Below are 23400 nucleotides of genomic sequence, written 5' to 3'. Positions count from 1 at the left end.
TTCTAAAACAGCAACCTTGGAGCCTTTTAGGTTATTTATACAACCATTTAAATTTCTTATAAAGGAAACGTAAAGAAAATCTTCTTTCTCGGGGGTTCCTATTTGCGCCTGTTTTTCTAAGAGTACAGGCAGTATGAATTTTGGCTTCGCTCTTCTGATTGTAACCTTCATCGTCTTCCTAGCTTCTTAGATACATGGGATGAATGTGTCTACCTGTCTGCAAAACCCTGATATCCACCCAGTCGTTAGGGGTGGAGAGGTGATATTACCCTTGTTTGTACATTTAACCCACCATCTACTAATCGTGTGTTAACTTGGTTATATCAGAAACGTATGGAGATGCTTTACTGATAAAGGTATGGAAACCAGAAACGAACAAAGCAACAACCTTTCTATTCATGGTACGCAATAGGAAGACAGAGGTTTATATTGCTCCTTAGGCACATCTGTTCAATAAATTGAAATTGAAATTGAATTGTTAAATCGAAGGAAGTTCAGTCGCTTTGGAAGTCCTCTTACCAGGTAAATTAAGAATTTAATTCTTAATTCAATTCAATGTAAACCAATGCAATTCAATTTCAATGTGTATTCGTCGATGGTGCAGAATATGCATAAGATTTCCAATGGAAATTAGTATAAGAAATACGCACGTGAATATGACTATACATATAATCTATATAAAAAAACAGTCGTAGACATGAGAAGCAATGAGACAGTACGTAAAACACGATTGCGTTGGGCAAAAGAGTCCTACTGCCCCCTACTGCTCAGCACGCGACCAGTGAAGTGACGGTGTGGTGTGGCATAGACGGAAATCGAAGGGTGAGAAAGAGGCAAGGAAGCTTCTCCCACGACACAACTTGAATTCCATAACGGGTCCAATTCTAAAGATTCTACCGTAATTTATTATGTGTTCAATTCCATGACGACTACATGATGATGTATCTTTGATGCAAAATCAATATAACATGTAATATTCGAATAAAGAGGGCAAAAAAGCAGTGCCATCCGCTAAGCAAGGCTCTATCTTACAGAGAGTTGCTGATTTTTTTTTTTCAATCGGTTGACTTTAAGCTGTAATCAAAAGATCAGAATCTTTAATAGATCATTCAAAATTTTACTTCTATTTAAAGCCAACCACGTAACCGAATAGCAATTCGAGGTCGAGCTGCTATTTTTGTTCATCTATTATGTTCACAGTCACAACTAAAAGTATGATTCAAAAATTGTACAGGTATATGTTGTTAGGTTATTTGATGTTTTTAAACACTGGAGATAAATAGGCCTACGAGATGACCACTAATGGACATTTAGTCTAAAAGTCAATATTTTCTGTTTTCATTCACTTCTAGCTAAACCAAGAACTTTGTCTATTTCTGACAATCAATCTCAAACTGACTACAACGGGGAGTCAAAACGAATCGCTTTGGTTCAAACCCACAAAATAAGTTGAACTGTTCGGGATATCAGGCCTCCTGCAACACTGCATGCACTGGCCAAATCCTGGAGAGTTAACGATCCTTCAATATGTTCAATTCTGTCCATGTTGCAGCATACACATCTAATAGAGGCGTATTTGTTACCCCATCAATGAATGATGATGGAAAAGTTTACATTGTTTCGCTTCACACCGGGAGCTTGATCACGATATCAATTCATCGGTTATGCTTTATGGTCGTTGTAAGTATGGGTATGAGGGGCCTTGTGGTGGTGATTTTATGGTTATTAAATTGTTGATAGGTAGTGATAGGACCTTCAAAATTTAGAAGATGAGTACTTGAAACTCATATCAGAGGAATCAGCGTTGAGATTTATTATTATTATTATTTTTTTTTTTTGGTCACGAGCAGGGGGGGGGGTTGGGGCTGGTTACCATTACCGAGTGGTTGATATACAACATGCAAACTTGCAATCACCTTCAATCGGTTGATATACACAATTCAAAGAGGCAATCATCGCCAATCGGTAGGTATACAAAATTCAAAGTGGCAATCATCGCCAATCGGTTGATATACAAAATTTAAATTGGCAATCATCTCCAATTTGTTGATTTATAAACAATCAACGTGGCAATTATCTCCGATTGGTTGTATACAAATTCAAAAGTAGCAACAATCTCCAATTGGTGGATGTACAACATTGAAAATGCATGAGATGCGCATGATCCATTTCCCCGGCTTCATCATGTTCATGGGTCATACCAATGCATACACCTAATAACTTTAAAGGGTGTCCTCACTTACCTTCTGAATATCTCACAGTAAACCCAATATTTTTCATTAAAAAACTATTGGTATCGAAGTGAAAATTATAATAATTTTTTGTAGTATTTTCCCATGCATTTTCTATGTTAATGTGCCGAGCGTTCTGGTAATATTATCAGTTGGAGACTGCCTTTTCCCCATTTCTGCCCCACAATAATAATGCTGAATAAGACTATGTTCCCTTTTGTATAAGATTACTATGAAAACAAAAATTAATAGCATTATACATCTCTAGCAAGTTTGTTTTTCTTTAGCGCTAATAAGCAAAATCATATCTTAAAAAACGGTTTTCTTCTGATTTTTCTTTTCCTCCCGATTTTAGACTCTCCCGTAATAATATTGTTGACTCCTCATCCGTCATGCATTAAATATCCGACAGTTGATGCCGTTCTCACATGTAGATCAGACAGTATATAGACCAGTAAGCCTCAGTAACCTGGTTCATGAATGGTATACTGAACTCAACATCACTCGTCATCAAAGACACCCTGAACCTGTACTTCATTCTTAATATCAATTTTAACCCTATAAGTAGTGTCGCGCACAGGATGAAGTTCTTGTAATTTCTCAATTTGTTGTGATACTGTTTTTGTTTCATCTTGTAAATCGATTTTTATTTTATAAGATTTGAATTTACCGACTGAGGGCGTATTGCTATTTTGTCTGGTCATGGAAAGCGTGTCGCTTGTCCATAGTTGTTGTTAAATTTCTTTAGTTTGGTGAGACGAGCCCAATGACGTGAGTATTATTTGTTTATCTTAAAGTTTATTAGTTATGCTATCATTTAAGACAAGTGGCAAGGTGAAATACGTATGGTTTTTAAGTTTAGGAATTAATGTGTCAAAGTTATGTAGGCCGAGTGAATTTGTTCAAATGAAAACGCCGCATACGTGTACATGCATGCATTACGTATTAAAAAGCGTACAGCTGTACGTGGCGGCAGTTGTGTATGAAAGGCAAGCAACTTGAATTTGGCGCCTTTGGGCACGTGATGAATGCATTGTTATCAAATTACCATTATAACATATGAAGGAAGTAAACTGACGCTTTTTAAAGACGTATTTAATATATTTGCAGTTAAGAAAGTTATTTGACAAAAAAGGTGAATTTTAGGTACATAATTAGTGCATTACATGTACATGTCATTAAGTATAGTAGTATATGACCTAGTCTTGAGGACTCCATGATGTTTTTTTTAAATATATTTTGACATATATTCATCATTTATGTCAAAATATAAAAACAAATCATGGAGTCCTCAATACTAGATATGGCCTTGAAGCATGTCAAGGTCCGGTGGCGTAACAGGCGGTGGGCAGGGGGGGGGGCACACTGCCCCCTGGCTGATTTCGCCAGGAAAATAAAAGAAAAACGGGGAAACGAAAAAAAGGAGGGATAAAAAAAGGGAAAAGGGGGAGGAAAGGGGAAAGGGAAAGAAGGAAAGGGAAAAGGAAAAGAGAAAATAAAACGAAGAGAAAACATTTTTTAATGGAAAGGGAAGTAAAGAGGGAAAATGTACGAAAGAAGAACATTTGAGAAAGAACAAATCATTCCGAAATAGGCCTATGTTAAGCAATTCTAATAGCACGGTGGGAAATTAAAAAAAAAATTACAAAATGGCAAACAATAACGGGAAACGAAGGTAGAATGTAATTAAACAAAAGATGAATTGGAAAAAAGAAAACGAACAAGAAAGAAAATAATAACACGACCGGGCTGCCGATGATTTAAATTAAAAAGCGGGAAGAAAGATGGACTGCATACAATATTGTGCTACATGTATAAGCTAGCTAAATTTTATGCAAATAAGCTACCGGGGCTTTGCCCCAGACCCCACGCAGTAGGGACTCTTCGACCATTTATAACCTTCAAATGGCTATATAACGCCCCCATTCAATCACGTTAAATCACTGGCATATACAGGCGCGCGGAGCGAGTGTGTGTGTGTGTGTATTTGAGTTTTGTCAGACGTGTATCAATCAGATATGATTATTTACGTCTGGGACCGACCTTTAACGTCACCATCCGAAAGACGTGACCAGGGCTCGAACCTCTGCATCAATTTGTAACTTCCCCGCATAGCTTGGATTACAGGCGCACGCCACAACGCCCAGTTAGGTTGGGGGGTAGGGTGGTCTTGGTTCCACACCCAAGAGGAAATGAAATAAATTGTAGGAGACAACGTATAATGATATGAATGGAAACAATGAATTTTTTTGCTGAAAACAATGTAAACAATCTATCACATAATTAGAATTTAATTCCAACAGGAAATTTCTTTTTTCCAGCTCACTTTGCACGCTGGCGTCTTTTTTCAATTTTTCCCACATTGCTATGTTTTGCCCCCTCAAAATATTTGGTTCATTACGCAACTGGGTTGAATGAATGTGTTGTGTAAAAGCTATATTCTGTATATGCCCGCGATTTGATTAAAATAGCGGAAATCTGCGAGGTTTAATATGGCTTTGATATTAAGAAGTTCCGGGGGCTCCGCCCCGGACCCCAACCGCACAGCACTGCGTATGGAAGGGTTAAGCCATGGCTCCAAAAAATTCTACAAAAAAGAAAAAATAGGAGGAAAGAAAAGCAAAGGAAAAGTGTATGATATGATTTTATTTACTGAATTTAATGACAATAATACACTGATTTTTCTCGCTCGCTTCTCTCGCTCGGGACTTATATAAAGCAGCCTTCTAGCACATGTGCTATACTGCGCCCCTCGTTTTTTATTCTTTTTTAATCTTCACGTTACTGCCGCAAAGAATCCTGTTCACAGTGGCGTACAGACCACACAAAAAGGAATCTAAAGACAAAAGAGTAAAATTAATATTTTCTGGATATCATGTCAAAATCTATCGCAAAATTTGATTTTTGTATTAAAAAGGTCAAAATGTTTGCTTGCTCGCAATTCTTTTTTAAAGTCGCCTCATTACACTATTATGCCTGTTCATACCATGATATTACCGGGATTTTGGGGGCTCTTGCCCCCCCCCCCCCCCTGTCCACCGACCCCTGTTAAGCCTCTGCCAATGTCGCTTTTAGATTTGGAATTTAGATCAGGAGTGTCGACCCATGTCCATCGAACAACACAAACCCATTTTCTGATAACCACCCCCCCCCCCCCCCTTTATCGTTAAATGCTCTCATCTACATCTACATGTATAACACCATCAGGCCCTGATGCATATTATACTTGAAAAAGTCATAACCATTCTAAAAAAAAATTTATGTGTGTGTGTGTGTTTTCCCCGGCGCTATACGCTCCCTCGCATGATATGAATTTTCAGGGGGATTGGGGCAAGCTGCTGGTCAGTATAAGGATAACCACAGTAGGTAATGTTCATTGTATTGAATAAACCAACGTCGAACATTTCTAAAGCCCCCAGAAGTCCCACCCCCCCCCCTGAAAATTCTAGTCTAAAATCGATCCTGCCTAACAGGCTGCTAAAAGGCTATGAATCCACCGACCGGGTAATATAATAATTGTGAAGAGCTTTGAGCAGTCGTAGATTGATAAAAAGCTAGATTACAGCCAATTATTATCATTATGCACTAAACCTTTGTTCATTATTTGAAATCGTTGTCAGTGCTTATGTTGAAAGTCGTTTTTTTTTTGGGGGGGGGTGGGAGGATTAAGTTAGACATTTTATCATTTTTGGAAAACACTTCATGACCGCGTGATATCAATCATTTCTCGGGAAAAAACATTAATAAAGAATATTTTTATTGCATTTTCTGAAAAAAAAACATGTAAAATGGAAGCTGCACATAATAAAGCGATATATATATATATATATATATATATTTATTATTTTTTTTTTTTAATTCAATAATGAATTGTTTTTAGTGAATTGTAGTAATATATGGATAAATAGATGAATAAATTGGACTTAAATTTACTTTGCAGTGTGTTCAAGGCGATATTCAAGAATTCATTATGGAAATTAAGAAGAATTAGAATTATAATAATGATAAGAATTATTTTTGGGGGAGGGGGAAGGGCGGGTGTTAAAGCAAACCATAGATTATGAAGATTTATTGTTGTATAAAACCGAATATAACACTTCTTCAATTCAATTCTAGACCAATTGTGATTTGATAAAACATTGTCTGTAGACCAAATACACACAGGTGGATCCAGAGATATAATCGAATCACACTTTACCACGATTAAAGCCCCAGGCCTGAAGAGCGCCCTCTTATTCCGAATCACCACCTTACGTATCATTTCATTTAAAATTAATGTCTTTATGAGGTTCTGAAACTGAATCAAAATTATGAATTCTCCTAAATATTCTTTCCCCGTGCAATAAATTATTGGCCATTTTTCAAAGCAGTGATCCTTCTTCTCAATCTCTCGTTGTGTTTTGCTGAGCAATGGAGGTAATTCTTGAAGAGATTTGTCTATTACTGAGCCTTGCCATTTCGTTTGGTAAGTTTTTAGCAAATATTGATATAGCATACAATCTTGTTAAAGATGATTCAGGGCTGAGAACTTTCCGGGTAATGAGAATGAGACACACCCATTTTGATCTTTTTCCTCTCTACAATTATGCTTACTTTGCATGCAGTTCGATTCATGTCACTTATTTTGACCCTTAAATAATACCATTGCCCTAGGTTATATCAGTATATCAGAACTCACTCTCAACTAGTAATCCAACCTTGCAGCCCTATGATATATATCCATGCTATTCTTCATAGAACTACATTGGATATGTAAAATTTAAGAGAAAACTTAAACAAGTGACCATCTCAGTGCTTCACTTGACTTTTTTTTTATCTCCCGTACTCTGTATATATTTTGCAATTTTAATGACATCTCAATTATAGCAAAGCAAACATAAATCCCTATATGGGTGCATCATTTTATCGGATTTTACGTGATCCTGATAATTATTCCGATCCACTGTTTTTATCTTGCAGTTCTACCATCTAGTATGATGCTCTTTATTCATCACGATGAAGGCTACGAGGTTCATGGGACTCGGTCAAGAAGCATAAACGTCGAAGAAGATTCACCTACTTCAGTCACGTGTAAAGCAATTGGAACATTCCCAGCGACTGAATTACAATGGTATCTTTATAATGGTAACATTATCATTCTTAAAATCACAAAGACTCGTAGTGTCGTTTCACATGATAATTTGGTTGACACTAAAACTTCCATCACAATATTACCAGGGAAGAAGGACCATGGAAAGTACATTCAATGCAACGTATATATTGATGGCAAGTTTGTTGATCAAGCGGTAGCCAGATTGATGGTGTACGGTGAGTTACGATGTATCTTGGATCATTTATTTCAGGGGTTTTCAAACATTTTTCTTTGAAGAGCCATATGAGACTCGAAATAAACCTGAAAGGGCCAGGGTGAAGTGGATACTTAGATGCTGTGTGGTGCCATCTGGCCCTTACATTGGGAGAATTTAATCAAACAAATTCATAACAGTTTCATATGGAACACAAGCAAAATTTTAAAAAAGATTTAAAATACAACGAGAGTCAATGGTAATGACAACAAAATTTAAGTACTTTGTTTAAAGAAATGTACCTATGCCAATTTTAACACATACCTAGAATTGAATAGACAGATAATGTTTTGTAGTAGGTCTATCAATATGTTTTGTAGTCAAAGTAAATTGGCCAACACAATGGCCTGTGTTCGATTGCGGCAAAATGAATGGATACTTGTCTGTCCATTCTTCATGGAAAACACAATTTTCAGCATCCACCTTTCTTTCCTTTGCAGAATTTGATGCCATTTTGACCTGGCTAACAATTAATGATGACTAATGTACCCCGGTGAAAATCCGCAGAACTGAACCGGCGATGAAGTTTACGTTTTAAAGTGATTGGTTAACATTGGTTTGACTTTTTAAAAATCTGAGCTAGAAGGTCACACTTGTCACCTGTGTCTGTCATATGTTTCAAAAATGAAGCCCAGAAAAAATTGCGTTCGAAAATCATTATTTAGTGCTTCAAAAATTGAAATATAAAGTGACCGGAAACACCATCTTAATTTCATCCCATACACTTATGTATACTATTTAGGCGTCTATAAGACGCCTATTTACAAAATCGGGGTTTGCCTTGTAGTTTTAGCTTTTCATTCTCAATAATGGTTGTTTTCAGGGTTTATTAGTTCTAATACATGCACTTGTACACATGTTTCATCTTGGTTTGATAATTTTTTTAAATCGGCTGCTCACAAAGTTAAACAATACCTTTAACCAAATTGATCGCGTGTTGGAATGTGTGCGCACGTGCGTGTTTTAAATGCAACGTGTTATCAACAATTGACGTGAAACTACCCTTTTTCAATGTAGCGCCGCGCTGGTCATCTAATAAGAAAGTAGAACAGACAGAAAAGACCCCACTAAACTTTTTTCTTAAAATCAAATTAATTTGACTGCCATTACTTTTATTACGGTTTCATGGATATACAATTTAATACATGTAATATTGAGCTATATTTCATATTGGGACTTACATGTAAAAGTGATTAAAAAAACAGCATAGTCTAGCGGGCCGGATAAAGAAGCTCCGCGGGCCGTAGTTTGAGAACTCCTGATCTATTTGATATCAAGGCAAATATGTTCTTGCATTGGGACATGGGCGGAAATCCAATGAGGGACATGGAGGACGTGCCTCTCTACTCAAAATAGTAGGGGGGACACAATATCAAATGTCCCCCTACTATTTCTGGTCTTTTATGATGGTAAAAATTCATCATTCAAAATCGAAATAAAACATGTATTTTAGGACGAGATGACCCAACTTTTGGGATGATGAACTTTTTTTTTTGGTCAAATTTTACTCCCCCACCTTTTGGGATAGATTTCCGCACCTGCATTGGGAATGCATTCTTTATAATAAATAAACCCTGTTTGGGTTTATTCAATATGCATATCAAATAACCCCATGTCAATATCGTCAAAACTAATGGCATGTTAGCACCTTGTGCTGGGAATTTCACTAGTCATGTTGGCATTTCATTTGAGTTAAAGGGTTTGTACGTTTTGTATTCTCATTATTATTAACATTACCTGTTAAGGTTATGCTCGTCGGTAACCAAATTTATTTTTACGTCAAATATTGGCTATCTTGTATTTCACTATTTCCTTTGTTTTCCTAAAGGTCCACTGGAAGATGTTAAAATGATGATCCCAGAGGATCTCAAAGACGGTATACACACCAACATAACCTGCATAGCTTTCAATGTATACCCTGTTCCTGTCATCCATTGGTTCATCGGATCAAGAAACGTCACAGGCAAATCAACCCTGAGGACATCCATCAACAGCGCTCATCGATATGATGCTGAAAGCACTCTGATCCTCATACCAAGTAGGTTTGACCATGGGAAACGTCTTCTTTGCCAGGCAGTTCAAACTACAGCACCTTTGGTACCCTCAGTAAATGCAAGCGTAATTTTAAACATTTCATGTAAGTATCAATAACTACTGCTTTAGTAATGAATAGTGAAATGGAATGTCATAAAAATTAGCAAAAATGTGCAACTCTCATTTCTACTTTATTCAGATTTTGACAGGTATTTTTCTCTATTTCGACATCCCTCGAAAACAATTTGTATTTGGCTTTGGTCCCAATATTTTTTTTTTTACCTCTATGTTTTTGTAACTTGTCACAGTGACTATACAATCCTCCCCATTTTACCTGAAATTTCAGCCACCCCAAATCAAACTTCTTGGCCCTTTGTAGACCGAAATCAGACTAAAACTTCAACCCTCTTCGTTGCCTGGCAACATGTATTAAAACCGGTTAATAACTAAAATAATATATGATTTGATCATTTTTAATAGCTTTTTAATGCATTTCAATTGTTAATTTATACGTTTCTTTCAAATTAAAATCATTTAAAATTCTTTCTATCATTTTTGTTAATGTTGTCGAGTACAAAATCGATTCATTGTACACGAGAAAGTTAAAATGATTTTTAAAAGATAGATGTAAGGGCTGTCATTGTATCAAATGACAACTTCCTAAAATTCTTGCTTTATTGCATTTGCCGATTAGAGCACCTTTTAAAACAATATCATGGAATAGAAATTCAATCAATGCAAGAGCAATCAATTATTTATTCGTCTTTTGCATGAAGCTTAATTGCTTTCATTTTCACTGTGACTGAAAAGGGTCAATCCATAGCTTGACAGTCTATAGTTCATCGAAAGCAAACACCTCTTCCTGCTCATTTCAAGTCTTGGGATAGCTCAGAAGGTGGTATATTGTTTAGATACATTCAGTAATAAAACATCTGGACTCGATATACGGGAAGCAGAATGAATTTGTCCGTTCATATAATGGTATTCATCATCTTCACAGTTTCTAAAGCATATGGCGTGAATGTGTCTACCTTTCTGCAGAACTCAGATATTATCCAGGTTATTGGCGAGAATATAACCCTTGTTTGCGCCTTCACACCTCCATCCAGACATCGAACGTTGTATTGGCTGCACGTGGATAACAATAGGCTGATCACAACCAGCGATAAAGGTGAAGGAATAGAACCTACACACGAGAAAGACATTTCAGATGAGTCCAAGTACAGTCTAATGTCTGATTCTTCAAGTGGAAACCTGACAATACGTCGTTTAGGGGTAGATGATAGCGGCATATATCGTTGCTTCGTTGCCACGTATGTTGATACATTTTCAAGTTTAATTGAACTGAACGTACTGCCACCAGGTAAATATTGTGCAACATATTCTTAATTAATTTGATTTTCCGATTTCTTGAAAATGCAAATTAGTTTAAAAGAAATAATAGGTCTATCCGTATATATAGATCAAAAGAAAGCAAAGAAATAGAACAACGTAATATTCCCCAAACCATCGAAATATTTAGAATAAATTATCACGACAATGGTGTCGAAGGTGGGATCGTTATAAAGCGCTTTGAGTCTTGCATATTATTGCATGTAGAGTTTGAAACACGACTGAAAATAATTTAAAGAAAAAATATTTTTAAACGAAAATTCTGATTAAGTGACACTTTATTTGGTAATGAACACGAATTTGTACATCTAGATTAACATTTCCATGAATATTCTCTTTAACATTCAGTCGCAGCAAGTTCGGTGTCAATTACAGACAACCGCTCTGACTACACTGATGGAGAATCAGTTACCCTTACCCTTGGCCAAACCTGCAACCTAACATGTACAGTCCAAGGTGCTAGACCACTTCCAGAACTGGAGTGGCGAAATCCTGGAGGAGTAAATATTGGTCTCGGGGATCAATTCAACACTGTTGAGGGTGATGCCTTTACTTCTCGAAGAGGTATCTTTATAACTCCGTCAAGACACGATGATGGAAAGGTTTTAACTTGTGTTGCTTTACATCGAGAGCTTGATCGCAATTTAAGTTCAACTGTTTATGTAAAAGTGCAGGGTGAGTACAATTACCATCAAAGGGCTTTCTCTTGGTCCACACACGCACACACACACACACACCCTTACACACACACACATCTTTTTTTTTTTTTTTTTTTTAACAAGTTCACACCTAGTTACCATTAATGCATATAGCATTTCCATTTATTTGAAAGCAGAAAAGAACGTTGTAGATTAAATGCCTTGCTCATGGACATAGCTGCCGCGGCCGTGGATTGAACCCCGGACTTTTTTGATGTACAGCCAGGCGCCTTAGACCACTCAGCCACGACACCTCCACATACACACTCTCTCTCTCTCACTCGCACACACACACTATCCACTTTTGCGTTTGATAATACTATGTGTTGACATTGTGGATATAAACAGAACATCCAGATTGTTTAACTACATAAAAAAATTATCCATTTCAATTGACAGATGACTGCCTTTATGTTAGAAATGTACGATAGTATTTCACTCAACTTCACTCTTCGTACAGCCAAACTAAAATGTAAAACATTTATTTTGCCAGAAGTAGAAATTGCACCTTTCCTTTGTATCCCTGTATTACCACAAGCCTAAATCTTGAAGCATAGCATAACGTAAAATGTCCATGTTGTATATGGCTGTCTTACCATTCCACACTATTTTAAAAATACATACAAATAGCATTCAACGAAAATAGTGGTAGAACACGGCAACACAGACATTGTATGAATCTAAAGGAATTATATAAGTAAAACAAATGAACAAGAAAAACAGAGAGATTAACGTTTTCCATATGCATCCCTAAATTTCAGGGGAAAACAAAGTAATGAAATTTAGTCCTACGGTGTGCGATTTCAAGTGGGTTAAAACTATTTTCCTTTCTTGTGCCATTTATAGTTTCCCCTACTGATCTACTGCTTACAACATCTAATGAAATTACGATCTCCAAGGCTGGAACAAGAAGCGTGACTATCCCTGAAGACACAGTGACATCATTCATCTGCACAAGTCTAGGATCTCGGCCGACAGCAGTAATATCATGGTATGTTGGATTAGATGGAGATCCCGGAAGGACGGCCTCTACGACTAGACCAAACCAGGATGACCAAAACTTACGCGACACAGAGTCTTCGCTTCAGCTGAATCCAAAGAGGAGTCACCACCATCATTATCTTCGGTGTGTGGCCACTGCTGGTATTAACCAACGTCATACAGAATTAATGGTCCTGGTCAACGGTAGGTATCGGTATTGTCTTAAGCAATGCACAGATTTAGTGCACATTATTAGTCAACACTTATCGGAGAGCCTGTGACAGTATCATTTTTTATAATTGGGTAGCATTTGCAAGGCGTTTTGATACATCTCCAACATGGACGCATGGCTTTCTATTCAGATAATAATTGTTATTTTTGGGAAAATAGAAATTATACTGCAAGCATTGCTAAGCGTTCCGGATTTCTTTCGATCATAATCTAAAGTAATTTAATCAAATTTCATTTCATAATTTGCTCTCGATTTCTTATTACTTTTATCTTTCTTTACAAAAAAATGAGATAAAGAATTATGCACAGTTCTTGCCGAACGTATTTGATACTAACAATTTCCCCAGGACCACCTGATCCTCCTATACTCGATGGAACACAAAGCTTACAGGATGGTGTGTCATCTAATGTAACTTGTACAGCAAACAATGGTTACCCAGAACCAACCTTCCGGTGGTATCTTGGAAGAAAGAACGTCACCAGCACCTCTAAAAGACAGTCCACCTTGAATACTTATAATCGATTTGATGCTAGAAGTGTTCTCACACTCGCCCCGATGAAGGATGATCATGGGAAACCTATAGTTTGTCAGGTTTCTCAACCGAACGATGCATCTATGAAGCCTCAGAGTGTTAATACAGTTCTTCATGTTCTTTGTAAGTTTCATTCGTAAAACTTGACCAACTCATTTTAGAATTGTTTTTGAACTTGTAATTGTTATTTTCATTATTCGCGTTTGCATTATATTCTGGGATGGGGGCGGGGCAATGAGTACATTAGGTTCTTGCCTCGTTTTCATTTCGTATAATCAGGAATGTTACATCACTTATACATCCAATTCCAATTAGGCCTAATAAAATATCAAGACTTGTCAATTATTTAAAGCTAATAATCTAAACCCCTATTGAATGTAAGGACAAGCATAACTGCCTCGTGTAAAAAGGATGGCATTGATAATGTTGTCGTCTTTATTCATGCATCTTAATTATAGCCGTAGAATTTGGAAAATGTATATTCCTATAAAAGTGGTATCCGAAAGATTATTTCAAAATATCGTCTTTGACTGCATATGATGACCCCACGATCTTTTATCAAACCAATTGCATTTATTTTCTTTAATTTGTAGATCCTCCTGTCATTGTGGACTACTCTATTCGTCGGGTATTTAATATTCAAGACAGCGTTGATGCCATTCTCACATGTAGATCAGATAGTAGACCAAAAGCCGCAATAACGTGGTTCTCGAATGGTACTGAACTCAAGAACAGCGCCCTTCATCAGATCCAATACAGGATTCGAATGCACTGTTAAATTGTAAAACTGTTGGAAGATCCTTGTGGATCGTTGGAAAAATCCTTTTTTTTTTTCTGGAATGAAGTAAATCTATCTACAAACAAGAGAAACAGTTTTATGTGAAAATAGTTCAATCTGTATTTTGTGACATCATGTTAAAATGTATCTATTAAATACCAATTATTCTAAAAATAATTGTCAGGATCATGAATACGACAAAACTATAAATAGTTGTATTGATATATATTTATATATATAGTGCATGATTAAAATTGATGACATCACTGTTCACAGAAATAACATGAAGGCCCGTTCCTATTATTATAATGAAGATGTTTTACAAAAGGATGAAGCAATGTAATTAAGATAAACAAATCGTCAGTCGGAGCGTATTGTGAGTATATGCGGATTACTGCCAAACGTCACATTATTTGCTTGTTGATTTACCATGTTATTACGAAAGAGCACAAAACATTATTTTCAAAATATCACTCAACGTCAAGCTTCTAATCCTTAAAACTTAAAACAATTTGTCGTCTAAACTTGCCATATTTTTTTTTAACTAGGTGAAGGTAAGGTGCAATACAGGTTTTTAAAAGTATTGAAGAAGTGTCTTCCACATCATTCAAAAAGAAGATGAATATATATATTTTTTCGAATAATGAGCTAATGGCCTCTAAACAGACATCACTTATTTCTGAACATGTAGTGCAGTATGTTACTCTCTTGAACGCAGTCTGCATACACAGCTGATCTACGGTAGATATGAAATAAGCGAATCAGTGTTCTTGACTTTTTTTTACTTTGTTTCAATCTTTTCTTGAAAGATTTTGATCCTATCAGTGAAATGAAGATATGTAAATGTTTGATGCTCTGGGCAACAATACAATACAAATAATGCACATTACTAAATGTGTGGGTGGAAATACAATGTCCGCGATGTTTATTTAAGGGTCTGTCACATCGTTTCATGCAGCAACTTCCGTGCAAGCCTTGCGGGTGATTGCCCGCAGCTCACCCGCAAAATGTTTTGAGCATGTTCAAAACTTTTCTGCGTGCAAATCAGACATGTGTGCGCTTCTGAGTGTGAGCTGCGCGGGAAATACTCTCAACGCGTGTGACCTGCGGGTAGCAAAAATAGTTACCCGCGAGTCTTACGCAAGGCTTGTGACTGGGCCTTTTGATATGGTCCGCACTGTGCGCGATCTTTTAGATGAGTGCTCAGTGTCAACCATCGAAAGTGACTTGCTGTTTTTTATTTGTAATTTTACTATTTTCGTTTTTTTTTTTTAATACATCCCTTCTAGTTGATGTTTATTCTCCGTCTTCCTCGTCATTTGCCTTATGCCTACACAGACAGTGCCTATTACACTGCATTACTATGCACATGAAGGAGGTGGGTTTGCAGATAGTGACAAGTGTTACGTTCGAATCGCCTTTTTACAAGAAAATAACATATTTCAAGGTTGCATCAAATTTACTAACAACAATACAAGTCAAATCCATACATTGTGATACAATCTTTGAATGTCTTTCAAATCAAACGTGTCACATTCTGCTGTTTTCTGAGTACCCATAGCATTGCAATAAATAAAATGATTGGAAGTATAATACTTTCATGATTATTATTCACCATCTTTGCACGGAACCTTATGTACCAGGTCTGTACCAAGTACTTGTCAGTGTTTACTATACAATATTATTGGCTCTTTATTTCAACAGTAGCCTATGTATACTTTGTAAATGTATAATTGGTGTGATGTCACGATGTTTCTTTCTCACAAAGCTCGATTGATATATTAGAAAAAAAGTTAAATAAAAATAAATAATATTGAAATCAAACCTGTTCCATAATTTTTAGTATGATGTGGTATATGGGCTGGGTTCATTTGACTCAATACTATGAAGCGATTGCGCGATAATGTGTCAAAACATATAACAGAACGTTAAGTACGGTTTTCAAAATATACATAGAAAATAATAATGCGAACACACTTGTGAACAATCTTGATGATGATCTTTCTGCAGCTGACAAATGAATAGCAAACAATATATTGACGTTGATTGTAGATAAATGCTAGTTTTTGTTGGTTCGAAATAGGCATCAGATTGAAAAGATAGAAGCACCCAATGTTTTTACAGTCTCAATGTAATAAATATAGTAACTCCAATTAAATACCTACAGATTATGACTATACGTTGACAAAAAGAAAAACTCAAACAAGACATCACTAAAAATCTGTGCCTACTCAAAAGAATCCGACCATTCATTAATAAACAAAACAAACAGCGCTGGTATTTTATAAGAGTTGGATACAAACCAACTTTGATGACTGTGAAGGAATTTGGGGGAAACTTAGGAAAGTGCTTAGTGATAAAATTAAGGAAACTTCCAAACAAGCCCTTTGTTGCATTTTATTGACGACTGGATTATCCATTTAAACTTATATTTAATCAATTAGATGTTAAAGACATTGACATTATTGGACATTGGAAGCGGATCCCTATGAATGTATTCGGCATATAATCATGTATCACACAAGTAAATTTTGATTTCACACAAGCCAGCTTACGATAGTTGTCGTTGTACATTAGGCTGTAGGGGTGGATTGGTGATTATGTCGCATCGTTATAATAGACCTTATGCATTTGACATCACAATCTCATAGCGCCTACCCTCAGAGAATATATGAATACACGTAAACGGAGTTGTCAGAGATGGAACAGCTGTAGAATATCAACGCATGGAAGGCAAACGCAGCATCAGCCTCTAAGATGGCGACGACCAATGGAGTCAATGCATAAGGTCTTAAGTTAATAGACAGACAGTGTTATTAGTCATATGGAAGTTTGGGCGGGGGGGGGGGGCGGGGCGATTAGTATTACCGTAATTCTCAACTTGTCAGATTGGTTGCAACTCAGGTTTTTTTTTGGTAGTATTTAGTCCCGATTGGCCACAGTAGAATGTTTCATTTCATTTTATTTTCACACACACACCCACACCCAATATAATTTTTTTTTTATGATAACTTGAGCATAAAAACAGTTAAAACAAAAAATTGGGTAAAATAAAAAAGAAAGATAAAATGCTAAAGAGAGAGAGAGAAAAAAAAATTAATGAAAGAGTTAACGGTGTTGATTGGGATCAATATAAATTCTAAACACACAAAATGCGTTGAGGTTCAGTATGTTTTCTGGGATTGATTTTGTGTTGGAGCCCAATCCGAAGAGTATGTGTCATGACAGTCACCTGGAAGCTATCCCAGTCCATTGTTTGCTATTCGTACATGTAGGTAAATCAAGTCTCAACCTCAAATCGGATAGGAGAAAGAGCACACTCTCTTGCCAGATCACTGAAATGCTATTATATACTTAATATTATTCACATACATAACATTGTACTTTCATTTTCGATCATTGACAACTAAAGACAATTATTCGTACTTTGAAATGTGGTAGCATCATATTCGTTCAATGATTTGGGGACACATTGAGGATGTCTTCTAGAAACGAAACTTGTCTCACCTACTACAACGCTCTTATATTTTAATATTAAAAGTTTCTTTATGACCAGGTTTATTGGATTGGTCTAAAATGGCGTGCTCTATTTGGTGCTTACTTGGTATTTTATTCATCGGTGAAGGTAAGTCGAATTTACTATCAATGATAACACTGAATCTATATACCGGCTCGCACCAATTCCCTTTTTAGTAAGCAGGCCACATGTATGAAGACAACAGTCTATATTACACGTAGACTTCATCCGTTACACTGTAAGATAATATGAAGGAAGGTTATTGCCCACTACATTAAAAATGTCTGTAAGTAGTTATCTCATCATAAAAATGCTTTCTTTCATTCTTAATTGCGGTGTCTAAATTCGTCTCAGTGTGCGCTTTATGGGCTTAGGCATGTATGGATGACGCATTAAATCCGTTATATGTTTATCAGGTTCACAAAGGGTGCAAAAACAAAAATTGCGATGAACACACATATGATCAATATAATAATATATATATGATTTAATGAAAAGTGCCCAATCGTATACCAGTTTCTAAACTGTTCATTATTAATCGGATTGGTTGCTATGTATAAAAGCCTAAAATAAATGATTAAATCTATCTGCAGCAAAACTCGAAAGAGTGCAATTTTTGCACCCGTTTGGGTTAGATATCATGAAGGGTGCAACTTTGCACCTCATGATAGTCTAAAATGGATGCCCTTCTTGAGAAGTGATATGAATTAGAAATACGTATATCATTACCACTAACTGACAATATTCCCACCCAATTCATTTGCAGGCTCCCCCGCTACCATGTCTATCGCCACGATATCTTTTCAACCAAGGCAGTCCCTACCCGTCATAGGACAAGATTTTACGATGAAGTGCACCTATTCACCTCCTTCGCATCTTCGCACTGTCAAGTGGAAACACGAAGAAACACCAATTGCGTCTGAATCGTGCACAACTGCGAGTGAATGTACACCTAATAATTCTAATCCTACAAAGTACAAGTTATTGGGAGATGACCGCAGCACATCCCTTACAATAATCAATTTGACCACTGGTGACAATGGGAGATACACATGCGCTTTTCTAAACAAAAGTGGATTAAGGTCGGCGTATGAACAGTTGGAAGTACTAAGCCCAGGTAAGTAATAAGGAAGGCTGGACAGATATGGGCGACATTCAATTAAATTTGATTGGGATAAGACAAACGAAAGTACATAAAATACAACGTGAAATGCATGCATCATCTTAACATTAACAATTATAACTACAGTCAATTGTCAGACAGCAAATAATGCTTGTATTTTCTTTATGGAATAAAAAAAAAACAGTTCCATTTATTTTCGTTTGTGTGTATACCATTCTGACAAAGTAACAACAGAAAATATTGTGATGCACATGACATAAATGTCATATCATACAATGGCCCTGCTTCCTCTCTGCGAGTTATAAGAGGTAAATGAAGATATGACTTTATGTTTATCGCTGATTATACATCCCTTTTGAGCAGTAGGTTTATTTTTGAAAATTATCAGATTCGCCATAAGTTAAGTAACAAGACACTCCACTATTTTAACATAGAAGTAAACCTCACTCTGTCTAAATAAATTATTCCTGTCTGTGGAAAAATACTTTTTTGTTAAGTATGGACATGGAAAATAAAAGAGAAGATAGAAATCAAATAGTGCAGTGTTTTTACAGGTCCACTGATTTTTATTTTTTCAAAAGTAAACACAGTTTGTGATAAAAGGCAGTCAAGTGGACATTCTTGTAGCTTTACTGCTGCCAATTAATAGCGCCAGTGCAGTGCAGTACATGGATCAGTTATCCACAATCTACTGAAGATATTTTTAGGGCTCTAGGCGTTGAACTGCTAGATTTCCCTAGCGTTAGAAAAAAATTCGTTACCTAACTATACTTTGTACCATGCTGTAAATGTTATAAAGATTGCAAGAAAATCATTCAATTGTATCAATAACTCAAGCATAAGGATCGGAAAGTTAGAAGAACTGTTCCACTTGGATTTTAATCCTGAATTAAATGTCTTCTTTTCCTCCAGTTCCACCAACAAGAGTCTTTGTGTCTGATGCCCAGTCGGGCTGGCAATACTTGAACTACGCTAACATAAGTATAACTGCTGGAGATCCGTATATTATCACCTGTGAAGCAAATAGGGCAAGGCCTCCTGCAGTGCTGCAATGGCTAATACCAGAAGGTGTGACCGTTGTTCATCAGGATCAATCTGATGTTATTCAAGACGGATCTTACATCTCCAGGAAAACTTTGACAATCACACCCACCAGAGATCACCACGGAAAGATTCTTAGCTGCATCGCATCACACCCAGAACTACAAAAGAATATTAGATGCTTAGTTAGTCTAAATGTTCATGGTATGTATTTTTCATGGAAAATTTCCATACATATACGATATGTTCCCATTCAGAGACTTTTAGTAGTTGCAATTCTTTGTAAAAATCGGTCAATCCCAAATAGCCTAAATATTGGACAAATATGCTGAAAGTGTATGTCGATTTAAGTTCAATTTACTTGCACATCTACATATTGCAAATCAGTTGTTTCTATGCGTTATTTAGCACTTCAATGACACTGAATACATTCCACTTTATTCACTGATAAATATATAGTTTCCTGTTGATTTACACAGAGTTAAGTTACAAAACTGCTTTCCAGAAAAGGTCATGTCTGCAACAAACACAAGACTTACTTCCTCATATACCCCTCTTTCCCTTATGCTTATTTTCTATTTTGCCTATTTACAGTTCTGCCAACCAGTGTGCTGCTCTTTCTAACTGGAGGTAACCAGTCACAATCAACAGTCCTATACGTTCAAGGAGATTCACCGACTTCAATCACTTGTAAAAGTATTGGGTCATTCCCAGCAACTGAGCTATCGTTTGGGTTATTTGGTGACTCTGACAGGACTCGGATCCATGCAAATGTCTCAAGCACTAGGAGTATTTTAGACGACACTTTGTTTGACACTGAAAGTACCATTACCATTAGGCCAGATGCCACGAACCATGGAATGCACATTTTATGTTCCTCGTATATGGAGGACGGCTTCTTTGGTAAAATACTGACAGTTAGACTAATTGTGTACGGTGAGTTGTCATTCGTTAATGATTTTAGAACCAAGAATCAATATTGGCTATGGCAAAGCCGATGGAAGAAAAAGAGTATCATACAATGTTAATTCATGGAGTGTAATTTACAGAACCTGGAAACAATTTCAAGGCTGTTAAGCCCCAGTCACATTCAGCATCCGTATCTTCCAGATCTGTCCCGGGGTGGGCCGGGGAAAGATCCGTGTTGGCGCCTTGGGCATTCCGTGTAGGTCCGTGTTCGTCCTTGAACGCCTGAGAGGTCAACGCGGCAGTTTTTGGCTGTCAAAAAGTGGCATCATCCATGTAGTGCCGTGTTGACAAAGCGATCCGGGACGGTCCGTGAAGCTGCCGTGTGGCTGCCGTGTAGATCCCTGTTGCTGTCTCGAATATCCTTGGGAGTTCATGACCTCTTAACATCAATTTTATACAACGCTATTTACTTTATGTACTTTACAGTAGTTGTTTAAACAGTGGGCATAAACATCATTAATTCATTGAAGATTAGTATTCAAAATGAAACTTTGTTTTTATTTAGATTTCAAGCACTTACGAACTGTTACGCTACAAGGATGACATAAAGAATGAAGTAAATAAAAATCAGTTCATTTCTATAGCAGACTTTGTATGCCTTGCTGGTTAGTATAGCCGCAGCGTTGGTGTGTGTAGCTGACGTGTTGGTCCGTGTAGCTGCCGTGTTGACGCCCGGATGATCTTTGTAGACGACGTGCTCTGCCGGAATAGTCCGTGTAGATCCGTGTGAAGATGCCGTGTAGTTGCCTTGTGTACAGTCATTAACGATTGTCGACGGGGCAAAACTATCCGGACCATCCCGGATCATGCTTCCATTGCCGTGTTGATCCTTGATGATCCGTGTCTCTATGTGACTGGGGCTTTACCTCTGTACTTTTGTAAAACGAATTTAACCCTTAAGTTATTTGATTCCCCAATATACACCAAGGTACTGCGTAGTTTAACACCATGCATTTGTCTTCATCTGAAAGTTTGTTTTTATATCTGTATAGGGATACCAGACGAAGTTGTAATGACTGTCCCGGATGATATGCTCAATTTTACCTGCAGAGCTTTCAATGGATACCCTAGTCATCTTATCCATTGGTATATCGGATCAAGGAATGTCACAGGTCAATCATCTCTCAATATATCAGTCAATGGCGCTGATCGATATGATGCTGAAAGCACTCTAATCTTCTTGCCAAATAGGTTTGATCACGGCAAACGTCTTCTCTGCCAAGCAGCTCAACCTACCTCATCCTGTTCCCGGTTTGCAAATAACACAGGAGTTCTGATTATATCTTGTCAGATTAAAAGGCCGGTGGCAGTAATATATTTGAAATAGTCAGCAGATTAGTCAGCTATTCCAAAAATTGAGAATGGAAATAAAATTCAAGATCAAAATCCAAATGAATTACAACCGTTCCAATAGACAAAGCATCATTGCGATAATTGAAGCACAATAATGTCATTCCAGCGGAAGGGGACAAGATGCATAACAATTTCCGAAGGAAAAAAATCGAAAGCAAGGGGACCTAGGGTGTACTGAAAACGTCTTTGCATAATTTTAAAGATGAATCGAAGGATTTCATGCCAAATTTGGTGAACTTTCTGAAATATTTAGAAAGTGTAAGTTGTCAAATTTTCTTGGGAACACCCCCCCCCCCGCTGCTGCATCCAGCCATGCGCTTAATAATCATGCAAATGTTTAAACATTTAATGTAGTAAAAATAATCGTCATTGTTACTGAGGAATCATTACTATCATATTGAAGGGGTGGGTTAGGAAAGTTATTCGAAAAGTCCAAAACTCAATTTTTTTTTCGAGGATTCTTTTACTATTTCGTAGTGTTTAAATTTCGTGTCAAGACTCACGACTGGAAAACCCGAATAAATACTACTGCTACTCTACTCTAATGACCTAAATAGATTTGTGAAGAGATAATTTTTAGCTGTGGGTCAGAAAATTTAAATACCTGACACTTAGATATTCGAAGGGTTTATCATTTTCTATTTCACGTAGGTAGACAAAATTAAACATAATTTTGAACTTTTTAATCATATCACTATTAATATTTTGGAGTCTAAGCATGTATTTCCAATACATTAATTTTTGTTTCAAAGTTCATGCTGATAATTTTTTGTCAATATCTTTCAAATCAAACATTGGACTTCTTGCCCTTTTATGTTTACCCCCAGTAGTCCAGTCACACATAAATAGGGAATATGACACTCCGATAAAGTATTCATCATCTATATCTCATGCATATTATTATATGTAGTAGATTAAATGCCAAGTATGTACAAAGTATCAACAAATCGGTATTCACAATAAAATTGTGTCTATTTAGTTGAACCGTGGCCTGTATATCTATGTGGTTTTATATAATGTTTATTGTTTCTCATATTGCTGGATTGACGTATTAACAAAAATGTAAAAACAAAAAGAATATTAAAATCAAACCTGTTTATACCTCATGTTAAGTATGATATCGTGAATGAGTAGAATTGATATGAATGACTCAAGTACTATAACGCGATTGCAT

General features: G+C 36.6%; 2 protein-coding genes across 2 annotated transcripts; both read left to right on the top strand.

Moving 5' to 3' along the window:
• The first annotated feature begins 2912 nt into the window (after positions 1 to 2912).
• Positions 2913 to 16008, top strand: LOC129267196 (hemicentin-2-like). The gene is made up of 9 exons (XM_064103089.1): positions 2913 to 3002; positions 6602 to 6696; positions 7191 to 7538; positions 9405 to 9682; positions 10652 to 10973; positions 11351 to 11677; positions 12547 to 12885; positions 13260 to 13568; positions 14039 to 16008. Exons 2-9 carry the CDS (start codon positions 6642 to 6644, stop codon positions 14221 to 14223), a joined length of 2163 nt encoding a protein of 720 aa, XP_063959159.1. The 5' UTR covers positions 2913 to 3002; positions 6602 to 6641; the 3' UTR covers positions 14224 to 16008.
• Positions 16009 to 18511: 2503 nt separating this feature from the next.
• LOC135154865 (kin of IRRE-like protein 3) lies at positions 18512 to 23279 on the top strand. Its single transcript, XM_064103088.1, has 4 exons — positions 18512 to 18857; positions 19776 to 20108; positions 20499 to 20840; positions 21866 to 23279. The coding sequence occupies exons 1-4, from the start codon at positions 18521 to 18523 to the stop codon at positions 22198 to 22200; spliced, it is 1347 nt and encodes a 448-aa protein (XP_063959158.1). The 5' UTR covers positions 18512 to 18520; the 3' UTR covers positions 22201 to 23279.
• Positions 23280 to 23400: the final 121 nt, after the last annotated feature.

The sequence above is a fragment of the Lytechinus pictus genome, chromosome 8, assembly GCF_037042905.1.
Source record: "Lytechinus pictus isolate F3 Inbred chromosome 8, Lp3.0, whole genome shotgun sequence".
In the NCBI taxonomy this organism is placed as follows: Eukaryota; Metazoa; Echinodermata; class Echinoidea; order Temnopleuroida; family Toxopneustidae; genus Lytechinus; species Lytechinus pictus.
Note: the sequence above shows the minus strand (reverse complement) of the source record. Positions and strands in the feature narration are given on the sequence as shown.

What these genes read in the sequence shown, in the direction of transcription:
- LOC129267196 (XM_064103089.1), top strand. Translation starts at nt 6,642, where the DNA reads ATGGAGGTAATTCTTGAAGAGATTTGTCTATTACTGAGCCTTGCCATT. An exon ending in ACTGAACGTACTGCCACCAG is followed by an intron (nt 10,974 to 11,350) that starts GTAAATATTGTG and finishes TTTAACATTCAG; the next exon opens with TCGCAGCAAGTTCGGTGTCA. An exon ending in ATTAATGGTCCTGGTCAACG is followed by an intron (nt 12,886 to 13,259) that starts GTAGGTATCGGT and finishes CAATTTCCCCAG; the next exon opens with GACCACCTGATCCTCCTATA.
- LOC135154865 (XM_064103088.1), top strand. Translation starts at nt 18,521, where the DNA reads ATGTCTATCGCCACGATATCTTTTCAACCAAGGCAGTCCCTACCCGTC. An exon ending in GTTGGAAGTACTAAGCCCAG is followed by an intron (nt 18,858 to 19,775) that starts GTAAGTAATAAG and finishes CTTTTCCTCCAG; the next exon opens with TTCCACCAACAAGAGTCTTT. An exon ending in AGTTAGTCTAAATGTTCATG is followed by an intron (nt 20,109 to 20,498) that starts GTATGTATTTTT and finishes GCCTATTTACAG; the next exon opens with TTCTGCCAACCAGTGTGCTG.